Source organism: Acanthochromis polyacanthus, chromosome 8 (assembly GCF_021347895.1).
Source record: "Acanthochromis polyacanthus isolate Apoly-LR-REF ecotype Palm Island chromosome 8, KAUST_Apoly_ChrSc, whole genome shotgun sequence".
Taxonomy (NCBI): Eukaryota; Metazoa; Chordata; class Actinopteri; family Pomacentridae; genus Acanthochromis; species Acanthochromis polyacanthus.
The window spans coordinates 21,886,129-21,910,825 of NC_067120.1; the positions used below are offsets into that span (position 1 = coordinate 21,886,129).

General features: G+C 43.6%; 1 protein-coding gene across 1 annotated transcript; it reads right to left on the minus strand.

The window, feature by feature from the left end:
- oaz2a (ornithine decarboxylase antizyme 2a) lies at positions 1-16,981 on the minus strand. The gene is given in 6 exon segments (XM_051952628.1): positions 1-1,667; positions 2,501-2,586; positions 3,814-3,986; positions 8,077-8,157; positions 8,159-8,225; positions 16,761-16,981. Coding segments are annotated over 6 exon segments (648 nt in total). The 5' UTR covers positions 16,871-16,981; the 3' UTR covers positions 1-1,536.
- Positions 16,982-24,697: the final 7,716 nt, after the last annotated feature.

Sequence of the window (24,697 nt, forward strand, 5' to 3'; positions counted from 1 at the left end):
TAAAAAAAACACACAGGCAGGCTTCCTCCTGCGTTTTAACTCTACTTGCATATACGGTAAAATCACCTGAAGCTCTCCTGTTGGTGCCCCACTGATGAGCTAAATGTCCTCACATAGCACGGGTCTGGATCTGAGCGAGATGAATAATGGACACATTCTTTCAATAAGACTCAAGAGTTAAAAATATGAACATTGCACTCTCCTCTTTAGGCACAAAAAGTCCCGTTTCAGCTGGTGCAGGGTCGCACTGCTGACAGCTTCACAGGGAACGATTCTCAACCAGCTGCAGCTTCTGTTTCTGCCTCTCACGAATCCTGAATAAATCACAGAGCTGAGTATCTGATGTTCATTTATCAGGTTGTGCCACAGTTTCCCCAATCAAAGACGGCCATAAATATTATCTGCGTTCAATCTGTATGTCATACAAATTGTACTAGGACGTGCAATCTACAGCTGTATGTTAATTTTTTAAAGGGCAAAATCAGGATTCTTAGCCCTGAATTTAATATTTTAGATGCTGAAACTGGGGCTGCAGCTTCCAGATGAAAGTAATAGCATGTGGAGCTTTTTTCTTGAGGTCCAACCAACAATTATTAACCTCATGATCTCTGAAAAAATAAATGAAGCGTTTGTTTCGGTCAAGTGAAAGAACAGCGAAGCCGTCCTCCTCTCCAGCTCTTCAGTAACAGTTCAAAAGGTTGATTACTGTGCAGAGATAAAGAAGAGAAGGTGTCTGCCTCAGTGTTGCTGACATTCAACACCTACACTGCTTCTTAGCTTAGTCGTGTCTGGAGAGACTAACACGGCATTTCAACTGTTTGGGGCTGATAAAACAAAAACAAAGCGAGTGACACGAGTTGGAATGATGCCTAAACATGTTACAGGAAGAAGAGTAAAGAAACGCTAAATGTACCAGATCAGGCTTTCACCCATTTATATTAAAAAGAAAAACTACATTTTATTGACCATACCACACCCCATAATTCCCTACTTTCACCCCCAACGTAACTTGCATGGTATACAGCACACAAACACAACCCAAAGTCTGTTTTATAAAAAGGTCAAAGCTGTCAGAGGAGAGATATGCTGAATTTAATGTAAAACGCCACCTTCTCCTGAATGTCCAGCAGGTGTTTGTCTTGTTCGTGGCATCACAAACAAATAATGTGGCCAAAAGAGGAAGCAGAAGGGGGAAAAAAAAGCCCAAATCCCTCGTCGTACGTGACGACTTAGTTCAAGCTAGGCTGCTCCCTGCTTCTCCAATCTGCAGTTAAGGGAAAAGAGGGGAGGCAGCTGTGTCTGTGTCGCACAGGAATCCTACCGCTCCCAAAACATCCCCTTTAATCACAAGTAAGTATGAAAAAAGGTGATGCCTCCGAGTCAGTGATGAAACACGTCTGAGAGGGAGGAAGGGTTTGTGTCAGAGGGAGAGTCAAAGCAGGTTTGATTGCTCGAGGGGAAAATAAACATGTAAAAGGAGTTTTTTTTTCTGTGGGGAGGGAGGGTGAGGGTGGGAGAGGGAGCTGTCGGTGACAGTCACTCCTCATCGGAGCTGCTGTTGTCCAGAGAGTAAACCATGAAGGCCAGATCAGGCCGGGCTGGTACCATCGGGTTACCCGGCTTCACCATCTCGAAGCCCATGTAGTGGAACGTCTTGATGATGGACACTGGGGGGGGGGGGACGAGAGAGAGTTCAGTGGTTCTAGTGAGATTACAGCAACAGGAAAACTATTAAACAGCATCTTCATGGGTTCAATGTTTACTGAGGTCACAGATACTAGACATTTTTTTAAAAGGCAGATTGTCCCTAAAGTGTCAGCTCAGGGTCATGTCTCTTCACTTTAGCCTCTGAACACCTGAAGTTTTTGAAGAGTTGCTATATTTTAAAAAAAACATCACAATTACATCATCTATCAGAGCCTGAAACCATAAAAACGGCAAGATTCTGCAGATTTTCAGCTTCCCAACATCCTTTAGCTTATCATGTGTGACTTTCAGTGATGTTGGAACAAATCCAACAGGCATGTGACAAAAGAAAGAAAACTAAAATGTTAAAAATCTGGGAATTTTCCTTAAACAGGGCTGAACTGCCGGTCGCTTTTACACACCGGAAACCGGAAAACATCCATAGTATGCATGTTTAACAGTGTTGATAACAGCCGTGGGCACTGGAAAATGTTTTACATGTTCATTCCAGGTATTTGCCATTTTTACAAATAAATAATTAAAAAAGAAATCGGCTTTCATTCTCCCTCTTAATGATTTATGGTAAGATGAGTTTGTTGTAGTTCTACAAAACAGGGACACAGCAGCATTTTCCTCCACACATTCTGCACCACAGATGAAGCTTTACACAGTGCACATTATGTAAAAAATCCTTAGTATTGACTGTGTGCCCTGTTAAAGGTCTTTGCATCTTGTCAGAAATATAAAATGGTTGGCAGAGGCAAACTCTGCCAGGAAAAAGAAACAGTAGTTTTAAAATAACAGGAGCGCTTACATCGATCCTCTCTGCTTTTATGGAACCACAGGAAGACATAGTTAACTTTGAGCTTCTCTTCTGCAAACTCGAGCAGAGCGGTTAGCCTGGGGAGGACAGAGACACACAGAGAAAGACAGAGTCAGCCGGTGAGTGAGGGAGAGGGGAGTGGTGATGACGCACAAGTTTTTTTTTTTCTCCTCTTTTTACATAAGCGCTGCAACTTTACATAATAATGCAGTGGCAGCGGCAAAGCTTGCTGCTCATAGGACTGGCACTGTGCCTGCAGCAGACAAGGTTACTCTGTCCTGGCATCGATTACAGTCGAACAGAAAGCCAGGCAGTGAAAACAGAAACTTATTAGCATCCTCTTTATTTTGTGTGGCCACTGGAAGCTTAGACGCCTCATGATAAACAGCCTCCATATACAGTTTAAAGCCATGGGCTTGAAGTAGAGAAGACTGGACGAGGTTACAGCATGTCCATGTTAGGAGATGACATTTCTGATACGGAGGAGGAATGAATGATTCTTTACATAACCAGTCGCTAACTTACGTGAAGCAGTTTTTGCACCCGAGCCAAAAGAGAAGATCCAAGACTAAAAGTCCTTGTTTAGAACAGCTTTGTTGCAGACTTTTTTACTACTATAAACTGTGAAATGCGTAAATGGCCTGCAGCAGTTGGCTGCTCATAAAAGGCTGTGTTAAGACAGGCTTTGAAATTATTTGAGCTATGCGAGTTAAAGTAATAATAATGTTAATTTAGCATAAATGAATACTAGTATAATAACCATATTCAAACCATTGCCCATGATTTCTCTTAATAACCCACAGCACTGTTTTCATTCTCTATTGATGTCCAGCTGTTTCCACTCTACATTTTGGAGCGTGATGTCGATTAAGCTCTAGGAGACGTGGAAAGGCATTAAAGTGTAGCATCAGTGCAGGAAGAGTTGCATTTCATTGTCGGGAACCTAACTGGGCTCAAAAAACTGGAAGATAGGAGCAACAGAAACAGAGGCACAGTGGCGGTATGACACGACTGATGTACAGATGAATTACATTACACTGTGTTTATCTAGAAAACATACACACATTGAGGAAGTTTGGAGTTTGCAACAATCAGTACAGAAAGATGAGATCAGGGAACAGGAAAGCTGCCTAGTAAAATATAATGCAATCTAAAAGCACATCTCTTTTATAACCCATTTCAAATCAAATCTTTCTCTCTGTAGAGGACCATGGTATGTTGTAATTGCAGTCTGCTCATAGTTTAGTGGCAAAAAAGCAGCTTTGATCCTCATGTGTTCCAAGGAAACACCCTCTTGAACTTACCCCTCCTTGCTCCCCTCCACCAGCGGCCCAGCAGGAATCTCCAGGAAGAGGCTGTCTTCTGATAGAGCCGTATTCCAGGAGGCTGAGCGGCGCTCATTCAGCTGGTAGTGGAAGCGGAGAAAAGAGGGGTTCCCACTCACTGGAGCGGCCTGCGTCACTGTTAGCTTGTCATCCTGGAATCATACGGGGAGAAGAGCGAGAGAGCAACAGAATTAGGATTAGACCTTATCCAGGTTTCTGAAGTCAGAATAAGAGGTTTACATGTGCAATTATTTTTATACCAGGATGCTCAAACAAAACAAACAAAAAACAGCACAGCCACGACACTAGTTATGTAAATGCACTCAATGAGTTGAGACTTAAAACTCAAAGATCAGTTGATAAATGAGGATTCTGAGGAGGGCTATCTACATCTGAGAGCAGCTTTGAAGTGAAATGAGTTAAAGAGGAAGTGGTTTTAGTTGCGTGGTATCTTGAAGAGGCAGCAGAGTATCACGCTTGCTGCAGACAGACTCTCTACTGTAACACATGTGTGGTGAACAAACCACTTCTGTCTTCATTATTACCCTGACCAGTTAAAGGGGAACTTCGGTTTTTTTCAACCTGGGGTCTGTTTCCACATGTAATTTCATACATGTGAGTGATGGAGAAATGAATTTTCAACATAGCTCCAGTATTTAGCCAGGCAGGCAGCTTAGCAGCTCAGCTAGCAGCTCAGCTAGCGAAAAGTATGGGGCAGCTGGCCCCCCCACGTCAAAGTCTGCCCTAACATGCTTTTTGCCCCACACTGACCAGCTCAGATAGTCTCAACGAATGTCCCACAACATACTAGAGATGAGAAGTGAACGAAAACCTCCACATTACCTGGTGATCGCTCTGTGTTGTGGTCTGTATCCAAAGCTCAGGACGCTAGAAACCAAATCTCGTTCCGAAATTGCGCGATAGCTCGCGCCAAAACCGGTTTGGCGCGAGCTCTCGCATGATGTCGCGAGCTATCGTGCGATTTCAGAACGAGATTTGGTTTCTAGTGTCCTGAGATTTGGATACAGACCACAACAAAGAGCGATCACCAGGTAATGTGGAGGTTTTCGTTCACTTCTCATCTCTAGTATGTTGTGGGACACTCATTGAGACTACACACGTGGACAAAATTGTTGGTACCCCTCAGTTAAAGAAGGAAAAACCCACAATTCTCACTGAAATCACTTGAAACTCACAAAAGTAACAATAAATAAAAATTTATTGAAAATTAAATAATCAAAAACAGCCATTACTTTTGAATTGTTGATTAACATAATTATTTAAAAAAACAAACTAATGAAACAGGCCTGGACAAAAATGATGGTACCTCTATAAAAGATTGAAAACTATTTGACCAGAGTGACATGATTAACTCAGGTGTGTCATTTAATTGACATCACAGGTGTTTCCAAACTCATAATCAGTCAGTCTGCCTATTTAAAGGGAGACAAGTAGTCACCCTGCTGTTTGGTGAAAAGGTGTGTACCACACTGAACATGGACAACAGAAAGCGAAGGAGAGAATTGTCCCAGGACATCGGAAAAAAAATGATAGACAAACATCTTAAAGGTAAAGGCTATAAGACCATCTCTAAACAGCTTGAAGTTCCTGTGACAACAGTGGCTCATATTATTCAGAAGTTCAAGACCCACGGGACAGTAGCCAACCTCCCTGGACGTGGCCGCAAGAGGAAAATTGATGACAAATTGAAGAGACGGATCGTTGGAATTGTATCCAAAGAGCCCAGAGCAACCTCCAAAGAAATTAAAGGTGAACTCCAAGGCCAAGGTACATCAGTGTCAGATCGCACCATTCGTCGTTGTTTGAGCCAAAGTGGACTTCATGGGAGACGACCAAGGAGGACACCACTGCTGAAAAAAACTCATAAAAAAGCCAGACTGGAATTTGCAAAAATGCATGTTGACAAGCCACAAAGCTTCTGGGAGAATGTCCTTTGGACAGATGAGACCAAACTGGAGCTTTTTGGTAAGGCACATCAACTCTATGTTCATAGACTCAAAAACCAAGCATACGAAGAAAAGAACACTGTCCCTACGGTGAAACATGGAGGAGGCTCAGTAATGTTTTGGGGCTGCTTTGCTGCATCTGGCACAGGGTGTCTTGAAAGTGTGCAAGGTACGATGAAATCTGAAGACTATCAAGGCATTCTGGAGAGAAATGTGCTGCCTGGTGTCAGAAAGCTTGGTCTCAGTCGCAGGTCATGGGTCTTCCAACAGGACAACGATCCAAAACACACAGCCAAAAACACCCAAGAATGGCTGAGAGAAAAGCGTTGGACTATTCTAAAGTGGCCTTCTATGAGCCCAGATCTGAATCCCATTGAACATATGTGGAAGGAGCTGAAACATGCCATTTGGAGAAGACACCCATCAAACCTGAGACAACTGGAGCTGTTTGCTCATGAGGAGTGGGCCAAAATACCTGTTGACAGCTGCAGAACGCTCATTGACAAATACAGAAATCGTTTAATTGCAGTGATTGCCTCAAAAGGTTGTGCAACAAAATATTAAGTTATGGGTACCATCATTTTTGTCCAGCCCTATTTCATTAGTTTGTTTTTTTAAATAATTATGTTAATCAACAATTCAAAAGTGATGGCTGATTTTGATTATTTAATTTTCAATAAATTTTTATTTATTGTTACTTTTGTGAGTTTCAAGTGATTTCAGTGAGAATTGTGGGTTTTTCCTTCTTTAACTGAGGGGTACCAACAATTTTGTCCACGTGTGTATCTGAGCCGGTCAGTGTGGGGCAAAAGCACGTTAGGGCGGACTTTGATGCGGGGGGCCAGCTGCCCCATACTTTTTGCTAGCCGAGCTGCTAGCTGAGCTGCTAAGCTGCCTGCCTGGCTAAATACTGGAGCTATGTCGAAAATTCATTTCTCCATCACTCACATGTATGAAATTACATATTAGACCCCAGGTTGAAAAAAAACGAAGTTCCCCTTTAATGGTACTGACATATTCATCACACATTGGGTTTTGCACTAACAGATGAAAACAAGAAGGGACAAACAAAAAGCAGGGAATGTGTAGCCTGTTAGTTCCGCACATTATTTTAGTCTTGCTACGGCTCGATCAATGCTACATTTAGAGACGTCTGCTGCCAAGTTTACTGGATCGGATGCTCTCTGAATCACGAATGCTGAGCTGCTCTGTCACTCTGAATGAAGCATCTTCGATTCGACTGTCATGTAAACGCACCAAAGCAGTTATATAATGACGCATGACTTCCACTCCTAAAGTAAATAAAAGTCTGGTGTGAATGTACTAAACGTCTCGTGCTCAGAGTCGTGAGCAAATCCGCTAAACTGGTCACAGGTCAGAAAGGCTTTTTGCTTGCAGATGAGGTCAGACGAGGATGTTGATATGACAGTTGTGACTGATCCGTCTGATCCTAAACCTCTAATCTGTCCAGGACAGTTTGTCATGTATCTGGAGTACAACTTGACGGACACACACAGTGGACAGGACACAAGAGTGTGTGAGGGCGTATGCAAAACAGATATTTAAATCAACTAAAAGGTTAAACCACAGACAGTCAATATAGCCAAGTGATTTATTTTGTAATCTAAAATGTGAGCCTGCCAAAAGAAAATGAGGTGAATGAAAAAACATGTAAGCATGAAACCCACTGCAGCTGCACATGAGGAGTAGCATTCAGATTAAAGGATTTTTTAGCTTTAAAACAGTGACTTTGCAAAATGAGGATAGGATTCATTAGTAAGGTGTTCATGCTAAGTGCACTGACTCAGAAATGTCCCCGAGGGATGAAGCACTTAACACAATTATTATCTAAAGTCCCTGTAGTGTTTAGAACAACACGTGCCGACTCTTTTTTCATTATCATCATTTTCAACTGTTTAGCTCTTATGAAAATTCTTATTTCTGAAAACAAAAAAAAACTTTGAACTTCCAATCCAGGACAAAGACTGATTCCACTCTGTCAATAAAGTCTAAATGACAAAGTGACTCACATCATGCCACATGCACAAGAGCAGAGTCGATATTTTTACTCTTTCTTGCAGCAGCTATGATGTTATTATAGGCCTGAAATTTGCACGTAAACTCACCACTGCTCACAATCCTGCTTCTTTATAATAAAACTCTCGTTTGGGTTCAGATGCTGTGTGATTATAGGTTTGCCTACATGTGCAGATGTCACCAGGAAGCTTTACAAATGACATGATAGCCGTCTGTGTGTTAAGTTCAGAACCATCACCTTGTGTAGTAGCACGCCGAGAGAGTGATCCCTGACAGTCCCTCGCCCACCCGGGATCTTCAGCTGTGGGTGAGGGGCATCAGGAGCACCACAGAGGCCCTGGAGCCTGAGGGATGGAGCTGGGCATCAGAGAACCCGCTAACCAAGAACTGCAGGGAGAAAGACAAACAAGTTAGTGTTTCAGATTTCTTCACCAAACCCCATTCTTTTATGTGCTTGTTCTAAAATTTCAAAGTATAGTAATTCTATTCCACACACAGTTTCTCTTTTCAAATAAAAAGTCCTGGTTTATATGACAATCTTTCCAGATCTTCAAATGTCCCTTTGCCTGACTAAAGACCCAAAGAAAAAAAAAAAAAAGTATTTAATGCAGGGTAGACTCAAAAGAAGTCGCAAAAACAACCATTTTGGTCTCTCTTTAGACCAAAATGGTTGCTGTTGTGACTTTTATTTGAGAATGTACGAGTTAAAATTTCAAGTAGTCGCATTGTGTGAGAGTAGGAGGATCATTTCACTCTAACCAGCACAGACAGCTACCATGTTAACCATAGTGGTAGAAAGTACTTTTATAACTTTGCTGTACTGTGGTATTTATGCTTAGAAATGCAGCCTTCTTGTGAAATGCACAGATACATACATGTTCTGCTCATAGATCAGCCCACCTATCGAAAAACTGCTTCATTTTAGACCAACACGACATTACAATGCCCTAGTTTAACTCTTTTCAAAATAATTTCTGGTCACACACCCGTGTGAGCACCGCAGCTACTGCAGCCTGCAATGTGGGGCGTTTAGGGAACATTGGTAAATTCTAGTGTCTATTAATAGGAAACTGTTCAGCAAGTGATGTGTTTTGCATCTGACAATGTGGGAGGTGTGACCAAATGAGACAGTTTGTTGCACTGGTGCTACCAGTGAAAAAGTTAGTCTGTAGTCCTGTAATGTGACATTTAAAAACAAAAAGAGCAGCAAGTCCTTACAACGGAGAAGCAGAAACAAATTGGTTATGTTCCTCTAAAAGACAACAGATTTTTTTTTTTTTTTTTTTAAACAGGGACTTATTTTTTTTTCCAGGTGTAAAATATTCAGTTTCAAACATTTTAATATTGGTCTGTCAAATGTTTTAGGTAAAGAGAACCTCTACAAGTTTTAGAGGACATCTCAACCTCTGACACCAAACTCAAAGCCAGAACTAAAACTGAAACACTAAAGACTAATCCTTGTCTTTCACTGATGTAACCCTCTCAGCGTGTTGCTTCACACACAATCAGCCCTATTTTAACTTCATTAAGCACTTCCCCGTAATGAGCAAATATAAAGCACCTATGGCAACCCGCTTCCACCTCCAAGTGGAGCGGGCAGCCGGAGGATTAACACGATTGTCCTGTTTGATCATTTGCTGACTCCCTTTATACAAACCACAGTTTTACAACACATTTTTAAACATGATCTGAGGCAAAGGCTCACATTCTTCAAGTTTGAACATCGTCCTACAAGCAACAATGTGTTTTTAATCAGACTTAAGGATTTGCCAGACAAGTTTCTAATCAGCAGAACTTGGACACTGACGGTAACTATCCGGCCTTAAACCGGAGACTCAGTGGTCCAGTTAGTCTGGTCTACTTAGTTATATATAGATTTCAGAATTTCTCCAACCATGTGAGCACATTTCAAACAATTTCAAACCATAATGCATTAACACAGAACAAAGCTGACAAGCATGTGATTTGGACAAGCTCTGCAAACTACTGAGTTACTTGTGGCGAGTTTCAAGTTCACTTACTCTCCTTCACAGCCTGTTTGTTTATGACGAGACGACCACATGAACAAAATTAAAGCCTATGACTTATTACTGCATCCAAAGACTCCCTGATGGGTGGTGCATGTGGTGAAGGGCATGCATCATAACAAGCACATGATCTGTAAACACCTCTGCAAATAGCTTGCGAGGCGTTCGGGAACACGCACCGTCTGCGTTTTGAGTTACAGTCGTGTATCTCCAACCTGACACGATGGCAGACAGTTGCCACTGCCAAGGCTGGAGATGAGGATTTTTGAGTCATCAAACTTTAGCCTGTACATAATCATATATCCTCTGATGCCTTGCTCATTTTTACCCCTGCAAGAGTCCTGCACCTTCACTGAAACCGGACACGTTCACACAAAAGTTGTGCCGACTTGTGAAACTGCCACAGGTAGACTGACCTGTTTGTGAGAGCATGAGTACACGCTCCACTTCTTTAGCTCTATTGCATTCCAAGACAACAGCTCTGCCCGATGACAGAGCTTTTAAAAAGCTTCTACACTTCCAGTTTTTGTTGATATTGTTAAAAAAAAAGGTGATGATTCCACTTTGTGTTCATTAGTGGGATCATAGTCGGTGCTGCTGGTGGTGGACTGGACTACATACATTTGAAGGCATTCCAATATTTTTATTACTCGTATGTCTTGTGCCACCGAATGACATTAAGTACATGTAGGTCTTCTGTGAGGAGGAGCTGAGGTGTGCCAGTTTCCCTGCCGACCAGACGGGTAACCTGGACGACCTGATCTGCATAGCTACAAGCCAAGAGAGTGAGCAATGGAAAACAAAGCTCATTATGCCGGGGCCTGTTCATGTTGCAGCAGCTACTGCACGCACCGCTTCCTCAATTCATTACTTAGTACTTGGCTGAGACAACATATTAAAGACATTACAGGGGAGAGAAAGCCTCAGAATTTTCATGACCCACACCTTAGTTTACTGCTTCATTTTATGCAGTGGTAGAAGAAGTATTCACAACAAATTATCCGAGTGTGCACAGCAGAGCGGTGCTACAGTTAATTAAATATTTTGGGTTTAAATTGACGATATGATTTTGCGCTCTACATTGTGATGGTGGTCATGTTTCAATGTTTCTGATGTTTTAAAAGTGGCTGACAAATGTAGCAGAGAAAAAGTACAACATTCTCCTCTTTCATACAGCAGAGTAGAAGAACAAAGAAGCATGAAATATGTTAAAGTTTAAGTATCTTATAATAGTACTTGAGTCCCTTGTGGTCAACGTTTGATAAGATGCAGCCACGACACACAGAAAGTAGCAGATGTTAAAAAAAAAAAAAACTACCCAAACTTCCTCTAAGTACACCACAGTGCAGTGGAATGACATGAAAGTGAACAGTGTGCCACACTCTAGACAGACAAAAGTTTCTCTTCATTTTACCAAAGAAACAAAACTGATAGTGATTGTAACGGGGACAACAGGTAGGGCGCGAACGCTTGCCAAGATGTCAAGATCTGCTTCCCTTTTTCCATCCTCCCCTTCAGACACAGCCTGTCCTTGATGTAAATGCCAGCTTGTTTTGAAAGGCAACACTCTCGTCCTTTGACATTTCATCCACACTGTAAGCCACCTTCCCCACCCTCCCGTCCCATAATGCAACTCCAGCCGGAGGGTTGCGCCCTTTAGCCCCCCTATAGGCCACGAGGTCACCCTAAAAACAGAATATAGGTTACATTTTCAAAGACGTTCGACTTGATGGATGATGCAGGCGGCGCACCAGTGTGAAGGCCAAGTGCACTCACAAGCTCGGGCTGTATTAATATTCCAGCGAGGACTTAATCATCTGTGCGTTGCAGTGGCACTCAAAGATGCCAAGTGCGTCATCATCCCACTCTGACAGAAGGGGTGAGGACATGTGTGAGTATGCGAGAGAAATGTTTTGATGGGTGAATGTTTCCACCAACAGCTTGCTCTTCCTGATTTGTGAATTGTTATGAGAAATGATTTCAGGGGGTGAATGCCCCAGGTCTGGCTCGCTGCTGAGGTCGAGCTTGGCCACAACTCAACTAAAACAGGAAGCTCTCTGGCAGGTTCTCCAAAAAGACCAGACACGCCAAACCAACTTCTAGCACTGTAATTGCCAGCTTAGTAATGGAAAAACAGAGTAAAGCCAAACCCAGGCTGTGAACATAAACAAGCTTATTGGCCCCCAAAAAAAAGCCCTTGGGAAAGCAAAGACAGTTTAACACATCAACAAGAAATCGCTGGATGCAGGAAAGTAAACAGGAGAGTCCTCAGACCTTCTCAGACCCCTGGAAGCTTGGCAGAGCAGTGTGTCGGAAAAGATGTCGAGACAGAAACAGGAAAGGCACACGTGCTCTGAAACATGAGTGTGGACGGACGTTTCCCTGTCAAAACACGTTGCTCAGACCCCTGGACCCAAAGTGTGGGTGTGCAGACCCACAGATGAGACGACCAAACTGGTGCAGTACAGTGCAGGGTTTTCAAATGTGTAAAATCAGATTTGAAAAATGTTGCATTACTCAACAACTTTGCATGCAGGGTCAATATCGACTCAGCAGAATTAATTACAGTTGGTACAATGTTCACCATTTCAGTTTTACGTGCTAAAATGTCAACATCTACAGAAAAGAAGGATAAGAATGTTATCAGTTTCCCGAAAAGGTTTCCACATTAAAATCGGGACCCGCTGGTGACAAATATGTAAAGGTATGACAAAGTAATTAGTTTTCATCCATGGGGGGGTGTGAATATCTACCAAATTTCTGGACATTGTTTCCAACAGTTTATTACATTTATTCCAAATTCCATACTATCCATCAAAGAGCTTTTGAGAGATCTCAGTTTGGACTTGAGTGAACCGGCCTAAAAATTCCCTTTCCAGAGTGCTACTGCTAATATTATCAGTTTGTTTGTTTTTAAAAAAAAAAAATCAGGTTTCAAAGTATTGAAACAGAAATGCCTCTAAGCACAGAGTGTGACGGCGATCACATTTCCAGCAACAACAACAACAACAGCAGCTGTTTGCTCTGAACCAAAGAACTGAGTCTTAAGCATGAACATCCATCTCCAATCAGAAACAAAAGAGTACAGAGACTCCAGTTCTATTATTAGGAAGTCTAAGTAAACAGGCAGAATTACAGATGTCACACTGGAAAGCCTGAAAACAGCTTTAAAAGTTTGCTAGGAAGGTAGGATTTCCACTACAGAAGAACAACATCATCAATACTTCATGTAATGACCTTAAACTGGGGTAAAAGTAGAAGCCGAGCCAATCAGAATTCCAACAAACTACGCAAAGAGGCATCACTAATATGGTGTACAGGGCAATTTAAAGCCCATGTCTCACACTAAGATTTGTTCCACCTCACACAGGCTTTAGGGGGTAGAATCTAACACATAAATTGGTTTAATTCAGCGCATGCTTTGTACGTACAAGCACACTTATTTGCTCAACAACAACAAAAAACAATAATAACTGAGTCTGTATGAATACAGTCTGCTATGAAAACATTAACTTTGTCAGTACCCAACTTCAAAATAATTATCTAGCAGAAAAGCGGGCGTGTCCAGCAGCACAAAACTAATCTGTGGTGGCATTTATGCACTGGGTGGTGCTCAATATTCAGCCTCCGTCACACTCTATTTAAGCAGATGACGCCAGATGCTGCTCTTACAGCTGCTTAGTAAAAAAAAAAAAAAAAAAATACTTGGAAGGAAATGAAAAGCAATGAACCTGATTTTCACCTGTGTTCGTTGAAGAATAACCAAAGTGACGAGGTAGCATCAGAGTAAAATCCTGCCTTCTTAACAGAAACATTTACTTTTATTCACATTTATACCACATTGTCACCTTCTGAGTGGGTAATAAATGAATTGATTGGGGTGTATGAGTGAGGCAATCTACCGGAGATGATCTGAGCTTCCTAATCACTACCTTGATACTTGATTATGAATCTTAAGTACAATGATCAACTGATTTCTGCTTTTCAGATTCTATTTGCTGTTCTTCAATGACATCGAACTAAATATCTCAGAGGCTGGGCTGTAATCACTCAAATGATTAATCATCTCGTCGACAAAATTCCAGAAAATTGTAAAAAAAACTAAAAAAAAAAAACCATGTCCACCACTTCCGAAGGGATGATTTCAGATGATTAGTTTTACCCAAACCGGAAGATATGAGGCTGAATTCTCACATGTAAGAAGTGGGAACACAACAATTAAGAAAGGTTTGCTTGAAAAAAAATGCTTAAATGACTAACGGATTATCAAAACAGCTAGTATTATTCCCTTATACCCTTTCGCCTTGCAGCAAGAAGATCCCCAGTTCGATTCCCGGCCTTCCTGGGATCTTTCTGTGTGGAGTTTGCATGTTCTCTCGGTGCATGTGTGGGTTTTCTCCGGGTACTACCGCTTTCTACCACAGTCAAAAAGATGCTGAGGTTAATTGATGATTCTAAATTGTCTTCAGGTGTGAATGTGAGTGTGGTTGTCTGTATATGTAGCCCTGTGATGGACTGGTGACCTGTCCAGGATGTCCTCTGCCTTCACTCTAAGTCAGCTGGGATAGACTCCAGCGCCCCGGTGACCCTAATGAGGATTAAGCGGCGTATAGAGAATGGATGGATATTTTCTGTTAGTTATCTAATTTAATGAAAATATTTAAACCCTAACTGCCCCCAAACAAATAATGTCTATGCCAACTTGGACTTCAGAAAATGGTGGTATTTGCTTCACAAGTTCACCCGCAGACCGCTACGACACAGCTGAGCTGGTGAATTCCACATTGCAGCAGAAACTGGTTGGCACACTTAATGTTTTGGTTTCGTTATGGAAAATTCAACAGCGCTCTGATCTAGAACGTTCCAGCAACCACAGCAACCACTGAAGAGATCCGTCTGCCAGTCATTTAAGGGGCACTTAGCTGCACTCAGGTAGCTCAGGTTAGATAATCCAGCTGTTTCTCAGTGGATGTATCCTCGTAGTCAAACCACACACACACACACACACAGATTCCATTGATGCTTGAGAAATGAACCAGTAGAGGGAACGAGGTTATGTAAGCGGGCTGATGTAGGTCAGTTGATGCCTTCAGCTGACAGGGCATAGCAGTCAGAGGGCTAATCTAGTCACTGTTCTGGCTCACAGCATCAATGGACCTCTCCCTCTCCCCTCACTGCATGTCAGATTATAAACCAGCAGAGCACAAAAACAAGGCTTAAGTCTCCATCTGACAGCAAAGGATGAGGATGAAAACGCACTACAGTTTAACCATGCGGATGCTCGTAAAAATATGAATCTTACAAAGCCAGTACAAGACATATTGCTCCCACTGTGACACCAAATCCCTGTAGCGCTTTGACGGCGATGCAATAGGAGGAGCAGACCGTGTAAATACACCAAAACGTATAGCCACTATAAAGTCATCATTGCTATAGAAAAACAGAGAACAAACAGTAATAATATGCTACCATCTCGCTCACTGTAAAGGTAGAAAAGCCTCAGACCGCAACTACATGTTCTTTTCACTACAGAGTTCTTTCATAAATTATAAGAAGATGTCTCTGACTATTTCCCAGAACCCGAGGTGACTAATAAATCAGCAGGATAAGGTCATAAGAGATAAATCAGCGTCAGTTGTATAATATGGGGCGATAAGGAACAACAAATTAGAAGAGAGAAATGCTAAAGACATGTTTGAGGTCATTTAGAAACAGTGTCTCCATTGCATAGTTTGTCCAGCAGGGGGCACTGACAAGTTTATTGTGAAAATGTAAAACATCCTGCTTGGTGTATAGCTGGTCATAATTACTGCACATATTGTTGGAAGACTTCTTTAAACTTATTAATACAGAAAAGGATCTGGCTTCAAACACTGGTATCTGATGTACACTTTCTATTATTCAATGTCCAATGATCTCAACGGGGGAAAAAGCTACTCACTGAAGCATGAAGTAAGCTGCAATGTTTAACTTTTTTTGCTCCATAAGTGCCTTCAAATATTAATCAAACGTGTGGTCAAATAATTTTCTGTCCATCAGCGTATCCGCTAATCAACCGTTCCCTTTAGCATTGGTGGTGTCAGTTTTCAGAAAATCAACCATGAATTTATGTCTTTAGCCTTTGGAAATTTGGAGGATTAACCAATCACAGATTTGCCTTCCCCAGTTTCCCAGCTGCAGTTAAGAACAAGCTGCTCACTCGGATTCATATCCCAGGATGTAACACAAACAGACTGCTGTTTAGGCAAAACAACAGTATTTTCAAAACAAGTATAAACTTGAGCAACTTGTAGGCATTTTCCCACAATGATCACCCGATTATTCGGACAAATAAATGGACTGATTAACCAATAATTTTGCTTTGTTGCAGGCCTACATTTTGAAAGCATTTGAGCAAACAAGAAGTAACTTGCAGACACCCGGAAGAAAGTGAAAAGTGCGTCCTGGAGCTGTTAAGGCTTTGCAGACCCCACATCCACCGTTTAGTCGTTTTCACGGATAGATTGTGCTGTTAGAGCATGCTTAAGAATCATTTTACGGTGTATACAGAAGAAGAAGAAAAAAAGAGGCTGAATACGCTATACTACCAAACAGTGTTTGGTAATCTCTGTCTGAACTTGCCCTCAGAATCCAGCAGTGCGTGAATAAACTCGGTCTGCTAAACTCTTGTGCCCGTCTGTAAACAAACCTCTGGCTCTTGTTCGTGTCCTCTCTGTTTACAGCGTCTCTCTCTCTCAGTCACTATGAACATTTTTCGAATTTTTAGCGACAGCGTTTCCCTGTTTCTCTGCCAGCAAGTAAAGTCAAAGTGTAGTGAAACAGACCGACATGACAGCGGCAGTGACCGTGACCGAGTGTTTTCAGTGTTTCTGTAGAAATATGAACATCCTCCTACCTTTCCTCGGTGTTCAGCATGATAGCTTCGAGGAAACACGGAGCTTTACGTCTTGTTTGACAACCAAAACAGCTACTGTTTATCAAAAACTCCACGGATATGTTCACCATTCGTAAGTTAACACTAAACCTGGCGTTAGGTAAAGTCTAGCACGGCTGTCTGCAGGAACGACCTGAGCGTCAACACATGTCGGTACCGCGGAGAATCTGCGGTCCGCAGCAGCACGACATGCTTTTATAGCTGCAGCGAAGCATCATGGGTAATCCTCCACCTCAGACTGTTCACAGGATAAACACAGAAAGTAAACAACTGGTATATAAAAGTCACATAATGAAAGTAATCTCCATTACATTAATCTGCCCTTTTCTGATCTCTCATTCTGTCGCACCTTTTTCTTTATTTTTGTTGATTACTACAAAACTATTCGGTTTCCAAAAACAACAGATATAAACATCATTTAAGGGTATAATATGTATAATGCTAATATATAATATCTACTACCGTTCAAAAGTTTGGGGTCACTTAGAAGTATTCTTATTTTGAAAGAAACATTAAATTAATTAGAAATACAGTCTAAACATTGTTAATGTGGTAAATGACTATTCTAGCTGGAAACGGCTGATATTTTATGGAATATTTACATAGGGGTACAGAGAAACATTTGCAGCAACCGTCACTCCTGTGTTCTAATGCTACATTTGTGTTCGATAATGGTGTTGAAAGGATGATTGATGATTAGAAAAAACTTGTGCAATTATGTTGGCACATGAATAAAGGTGTGAGTTTTCACTGAGAACATAAAATTGTCTGGGCAACCCCAAACTTTTGAATGGTAGTGTATTTGTATATACAGCAACCAGCCACAACAATATGACCACTGACAGGTGACGTGAACATCAATCATCTTGTTATAATGTAATGTTCTGCTGGGAATCCTTCAGTTCTGACATTTATGTTTAAATTTGACATGTACCACCTACCTAAATACTGTGGGTCCAGCAACCTCCGTCAAGATAAGCCTGATCTAGGTAGGTCACACCCTGCAACCTACAGGACCCACAGAATTCACAACCACCATCCCGGTACCTCAGAACATCTCCAGAGGTCCTGTGTCCATGCCCCACTGTGTCAGAGGAGTTTAAGCAGCATAAAGGGACCAACACAATATTACATAATATTATTATTGCATATATTGAGAATCTTTTATTTTATCTTTTTATTTATGAAAAATTACACAATAAAATACTTTTTTTCTAACCTTTTTTTCTAACTCATGTATTCCAGCAAAAAAAACTTTGAATGTTTTTTGTATGTTAGAATAGAATACATATCATTAGTGAGATAAGCAGTCAACACTTCCGCATCGAAACTGCAGTGTACCAAGAACTGTCTCAAAAACAGAGATTCCAGCTTTCATACCTGAGGAACCTTCTTCTTTCTTCAGAATCAGTTTCCAGTTTAAACATGAATGTCTAAATGACTCAGTGTTTACAAAATGCCACAGCTTAGCACTGAGTAGTTTTACAGTGTAAGGGAAAATTTGTAAGTGAGCTGGTTTGCTTGAGCTGGAGTGAGTGGTGGAGGGATACACAGAGGGAGGGAGATGAGGACTTCATAGATTTTCACATTCAGGAAGCAACAGTGCAGAGTTAAGTCTAAGTCACTGAAAGGCAGAAAGGTTGTTTAAATGTGTCACTACGATACACAAAGATGAGTTAAAGGGGTCAAATCAATGTAAAGGAATATTAAATAAAGGATTTCTATTAATTTGTTTTTGTAATTTTGACATGATAAAAATAGAGCTACATCTTTTTATGATAAAGAAAAAATAGGATATACAGGACTTCTTTTTTAACACTGTAAGGACAGTGACAAAGTGTAGATTTGTTTCAAAGTCAAGATCACAGAAAGAAATATTTCAATACTATAACAACGTAAAGTGAGAGATAACACACTGGCTTTCTTAAAGGTTTCAGGTTGAACTTTGTTTATTTGGTCTATTTTGTGATACTTCATGAATCAGCTTTGAGCCATCTAGCATGTGTTTTAGGAGAAAATTATGTATTTTATACTGAACACCTGTTTGCTGAACTGGGAGTATATTTTCAGGTTAGATTCAATTAGGTTGGACTGCATGGCCATCGCACAAAGTAAGGCCCAGCATAACAAAACTCTGATGATTATTTATGTTTTTAATAGTTTCGGTCTTGAAACTTCTACTTCAGCTTAGCTATTTAAATATTTCTCCAATCAATGAACAGTCCTTGACATTATTGTTGGAGTCCTGTAGTTTACAGTGTATTTTTTTTCCCTGTGCCAGTATGGTGAGGTACTGTTCAATAGGCTATATACTCTTATTTTTATAGTTGTTTGCCCTGAGGAACTGACCTACTTTTTTGGCTTTTTTTTTCTTTTTTAATCAGTGCTCTCCTGGATTAGCTTACAGGGGGGCCTGACTGAAATTTTCTGCTTACACACCTTTTTTTTTGTTTTTGTTTTTGTGAAAGATGCCTCTAACAGGCAAAGTGCAGTCTAGCCAATTTAACCTAATGCCTCTTTGGATAACATCATAGACGCTGTTTGTTCTTCCACAACTACTGCACTAGACTGCATTGCAAGAAAGACATCTAATCTAGACACGTGTGATAAATACATGAGATTAAGAAATGAAAAAAAATACTCAATGTTATCTTACAGTGTAAGTAATTTAGAGCACAGTTTCTATGGAAATACTGTTTTTGGCATTATAATTAAATCCTTTGTCCAAGAACCATGTTGTTGGTGCTTTAATGGCGAGATTTAAAAAAAATTGTCTGGTGAAAACTGAAGAAAAAGGAAGGGCAAATCACACTCAGGAAGAGAAATTTGAGTTCTGATGACAATACAGGAAAGGATAAAGTCAAAAAAATGCAGTATTATCAAGTCAATGACTGTGGCAAGACATAGACTATTATTTCCTTTAAAGATAAATGAAAAAGATAATGGCTTTAGGTCCAGAGTGGATATGGCTGTATCATACCTGACTTTGACCTCTGACCCCTCTGAAAAAAAATCAGTGAAGGGATAAACATTATAGGAAGACAAATGTGAGAAAACTAGTTTATTCCACCTGCTAACAGTGACCACAAAGTCCCGTTCTTTCTCTGAAAGAGCCAAGCTGTCCCTCACTGTGGTCATCTTGGCTCAGACTCCCAATGTGAAGCCAAACATAGACTCGGTTATGTAAAGGGGAATGGAAAAGAGCCCCTGTGCGAAACAGATTATCAGATTAGTAACAAGATAGCAGCCGGGCTACTTGATCCTGGCACATCACAGCATTCGTGTTGGCGGTCCAGCCTGCCTGGATAAGCAGAGGATATGGGGTTCAGTGCCACCTACCAGCCACCATGGAGCAGCACCTTCGTGATGTAACAGTGTTTGAAACCTACTGGGGGAGTCTGTGTGGTGTAAATGACAGCAACAGTATCCACAACATTGTACAGTAAGTTAAAGGGTAGAATAAGTCCCATGAAGCAGATACTGAATCTGCATATCATGTAGGATTTTAAGAAACTCATGTAAAGGCTACTTGCACTACAGAATCCACATAAACTATCAGATCCTCTGTAAACAATCTCCATCTCCTGATCTGATTATCTCCTCTGCGTGTGACAGTTCTTTTTTACTAATAGTAACAAAGGATTGGGTTTACTTCCAGGATTCGGCACGTCATGAGCAGAGGCACTGTCCCAATCGTTAAAAGGATCAGAACCTAACAAAGGAAACCTTAAAGGGATGTACAGATTGGATTTGAGAGAGAAGTCTTTCTGTGTAGAGTTTGGATCTTTTCCCTGTACCTGCATGGGTTTTCTCCAGGTGCCCCACTTTCCTCCCACATTAGGCAGGTTAACTGGTAATTCTAAATTGGCTGTAGGTGTGAATGTGTTTGGTTGGTGCTTGTCTGTGTTAGTCCTGTGATGAGTAGGTGACCAATTCAGGGCGTAACTCCTAACCATGTCAGCAAGAATTTGCTCTGGAATTTGGATGTGCCATTCATTTGACAAACATGGATGTTGATTGAGAAGAAGAAAAAGGTCTGGTACTAGCCTCATTTTTGTTACGGAACATTAACATTAATTTTCAAGAGACGCATTCTGCTAAGCTAAAACTAAAACTTTTGAAAGAGTCAAGCAAAGAAAAGCTAAAGTCACATGTCAAGCTAAGGCCTCCAAACAGGCGGAACAGACATCTGCTGCCGCACCTTCATCAACACAAAATATTAGGTTGTCTGCATAAATTGCACATTTGTGTAAATAATCTTGTATTTCTGTGCTTGTCCAAGCTTATTCTGACTTCTATTACCACTGGATTTCAATCCTGTTCAACAGATAAACCCTACACATATGTGGCATTCACATTTACCTCACCATATAAAGACAATGAATAAATAAATAAAAGTATCTCAACAAGACACAGGTAGTAGTAAAAAGAAAATGTGTGTGACACTATAAATAAAGCAAATTAATAATTAACACTGTAGTAAGTAATCTGATGGCCTATTTCTGCTTTAGGACGTCATCAGACGTTTTCATTTCAGTCACACTGAATCCACGAACAAATACCAAGGCTGAGGTCACATTTTTGGCCTCATTATTTGTATTACAAAGAAATGTGCTGATGTAGTGGGTTTACATAATTCACCCACGGAACGTTGGGAGTGGTGGTTGTGTGTGAACACGGACTGTTTTAGGTTGTTACTCTTCATGTTGTTAAGTTACGCTCCACATGTACTGAGTGGCATTATTCTGTCAACTGATGTCAGTAAAGAGGTTAGCACCTGCTTAGCAAAGGCTAAGAGATGCCGTTCCCCTTGCAGCTACGGCACGGGGGGAAACGACAAGACCTGCACTCAGTAGTGGCCGTGAGTGCAGGTCCAACGAACCGGCTGCTTTTCATCAGAGACACTCTCTCCGGGCGCAAATTCCTCTGTGACACGGGCGCCCAGAGGAGCGTGATTCCGGCTTCGGTGGACGACGCGGCTGGCGGAACACACGGCCCGCCGTTAACATCTGCCAACGACGCCCCCATACGGACGTATGGCTTAAGGACTGTGGACTTGTGCTTCAACGGTCAACGTTTCACATGGGACTTCGTTACAGCGGACGTTTCTTTTCCCCTACTCGGTGCTGATTTTTTGTGCGCCCACGGGTTGCTCGTGGACGTCAAGAACGAGCGCCTGGTGGACGCACTGACTTTCTCCTCCCTGGAGTGCGTCCGAGATGTGGGGACGTACAACGGCCTTTCCGGCGCGCTCTCTGTGGGGGACAGTTACCAACAGCTGCTGAGCGAGTTCCCCGGCCTTACTCGGCCCACCTTTTCTGCCGCAGCGACGGGACACGGAGTGGAACACCACATCGTCACCGAGGGACCTCCTATCTACGCCAGACCCAGGCGGCTCGACCCGGTGAGGTTGGCAGCAGCTAAGTCAGAGTTCGCCAACATGGAGCGCCTCGGGATCATCCGCCGTTCGGACAGCCCGTGGGCTTCGCCGCTTCACATGGTCCCGAAGTCGGAGGGCGGTTGGCGCCCATGCGGTGATTACCGCCGTCTCAACGACGCCACCACGCCCGACCGCTACCCCGTCCCCCACATTCAAGACTTCTCTGGACACCTGGCGGGGAAACAGGTGTTTTCCAAGGTGGACCTGGTACGGGGATACCACCAGGTTCCCGTTCGCCCTGAGGATGTTCCGAAGACGGCGGTTGTGACGCCTTTCGGTTTGTTTGAGTTCCTGAGAATGCCTTTTGGACTTAAGAACGCGGCCCAGTCGTTCCAGCGGCTGATGGACTCAGTGTTGAGAGACATGCCTTTTGTTTTCGTTTACTTAGATGATATCCTCATCGCCAGCTCTTCTGAGGAGGAGCACTTGGCTCATCTACGGACCCTGTTTACGAGGTTGGACCAGCACGGCCTCATTATTAACTCGGCGAAGTGTGTTTTTGGGGTGCCGGTTATCCAGTTCCTCGGTCACCTCATCAATAGAGATGGGGCCGCCCCCCTTCCGTCGAAGGTGGAGGCCGTGTCGGGATTTCCCCGCCCACGTTCGGCCCGGGGACTTCGAGAGTTCCTCGGGATGGTCACATTCTATCATCGGTTCATCCGACGGGCTGCGCATATCTTACGCCCACTGTACGAAGCCCTTAGACACAAGAGTCCGAACCAGGACATTGACTGGACGTCCGAGAGGTCGAGGGCGTTCGAGGACATTAAGACTGCGCTGTGTCAGGCCGCTTTGCTTGCCCACCCAGCTCCCGGCGCCCCGATCGCCCTCACCACCGACGCATCTGACTTTGCCGTTGGCGCTGTGCTGGAGCAGCGGGTCAGGGGTGCCTGGCAACCACTCGCCTTTTTCAGCCGGCAGTTGGTCCCGAGGGAGCGCAAATACAGCACGTTCGACAGGGAGCTGCTCGGCGTCTGGCTGGCAGTCCGCCACTTCCGGTTCCTTCTGGAGGGCCGTGAGTTTACGGTCTTTGTTGACCACAAGCCCCTCACGTTCTCTATGTCCAAGTCTGCCGAACCTTGGTCTGCCCGCCAGCAGCGGCAGCTGTCTTTCATTTCCGAATATACCACGGACATCCGCCACATCTCTGGCAAGTCCAATGTGGTCGCGGACTGCCTCTCCAGAGCGTTCGTCAGCACAGTCCATTTAGGGCTGGACTACGCCCGCATGGGGGCGGAGCAGGCTTCCGACCATGAGATTCGGAGCCTGAAAGCCTCGGACACGGGGCTGCGCTTACAGGAGGTCGCGGTCGGCGACTCGGGTGCCCGGTTATGGTGTGACCTTTCCACTGACCAGCCCAGGCCGCTTGTTCCTGTTGGTTGGCGGCGGGCTGTTTTTGAGGCTGTGCACGGCCTTTCCCATCCTGGCAGGAAGGCGTCTGTGCGACTGGTGGCTCAGAAGTTCGTCTGGAAGGGGCTGAAGAAGGACGTGCGATCATGGGTTGATTCGTGCGTGGCTTGCCAGCGTGCCAAGGTGCATCGCCACACCAAAGCCCCGTTAGAGCCGTTTACCGTCCCTGCCAGGAGGTTCGACCACGTTAATGTCGACCTTGTAGGCCCCCTTCCCCCCTCCCATGGTTTCACCTACCTCCTTACCATGGTGGATAGGACGACCCGTTGGCCTGAAGCCGTGCCCCTCACTTCAACCTTGTCCACGGACGTGGCCCGTGCGTTCATCGGGACGTGGGTCGCGCGCTTCGGAACCCCCTCCGACCTCTCCTCGGACCGGGGCGCGCAGTTCACCTCAGAGATCTGGAACGCGGTGGCCGACGGCCTGGGGGTCAAGTTGCACCGCACGACGGCCTATCACCCGCAGGCTAACGGGTTGTGTGAACGGTTCCATCGCTCTATGAAGGCTGCCCTACGTGCCAGTCTGACGGACGGCGGTTGGGTGGACAGACTTCCCTGGGTCATGCTCGGTCTCAGGACCGCCCCCAAAGAAGACCTGCAGGCCTCGTCGGCCGAGCTCGTCTATGGACAAGTGCTTCGAGTCCCTGGGGACTTCATTCCGGAGGCCACGTCCGCTTGGTCGGCTGCCAGGCAGCGGTCCTCCCTGTTGGAGGCCGCAGGTGCTTTCGCGCCTGTCCCCACATCGCAGCACGGCACTCCTGCCTCCTGTGTGCCTCCCGCCCTGCGTTCGGCGGGTTTTGTGTTCGTTCGCCATGATGCCCACCGGGGGCCTCTGCACCCCCCCTACGATGGCCCGTTCAAGGTCCTGCGACACGGGGATAAGACTCTGGTTGTGGACGTTGGTGGACGGGCTGAGACTGTGTCTGTTGACAGGGTTAAGCCCGCCCATGTGGACGTCTCTGGGCCGTTGGAGTTGGCTCGGGCTCCGCGTAGGGGCCGCCCCCCTCTTCCCCGCCCCGACCCGGTCCCCGTTTCCTCTTCGGGATCGT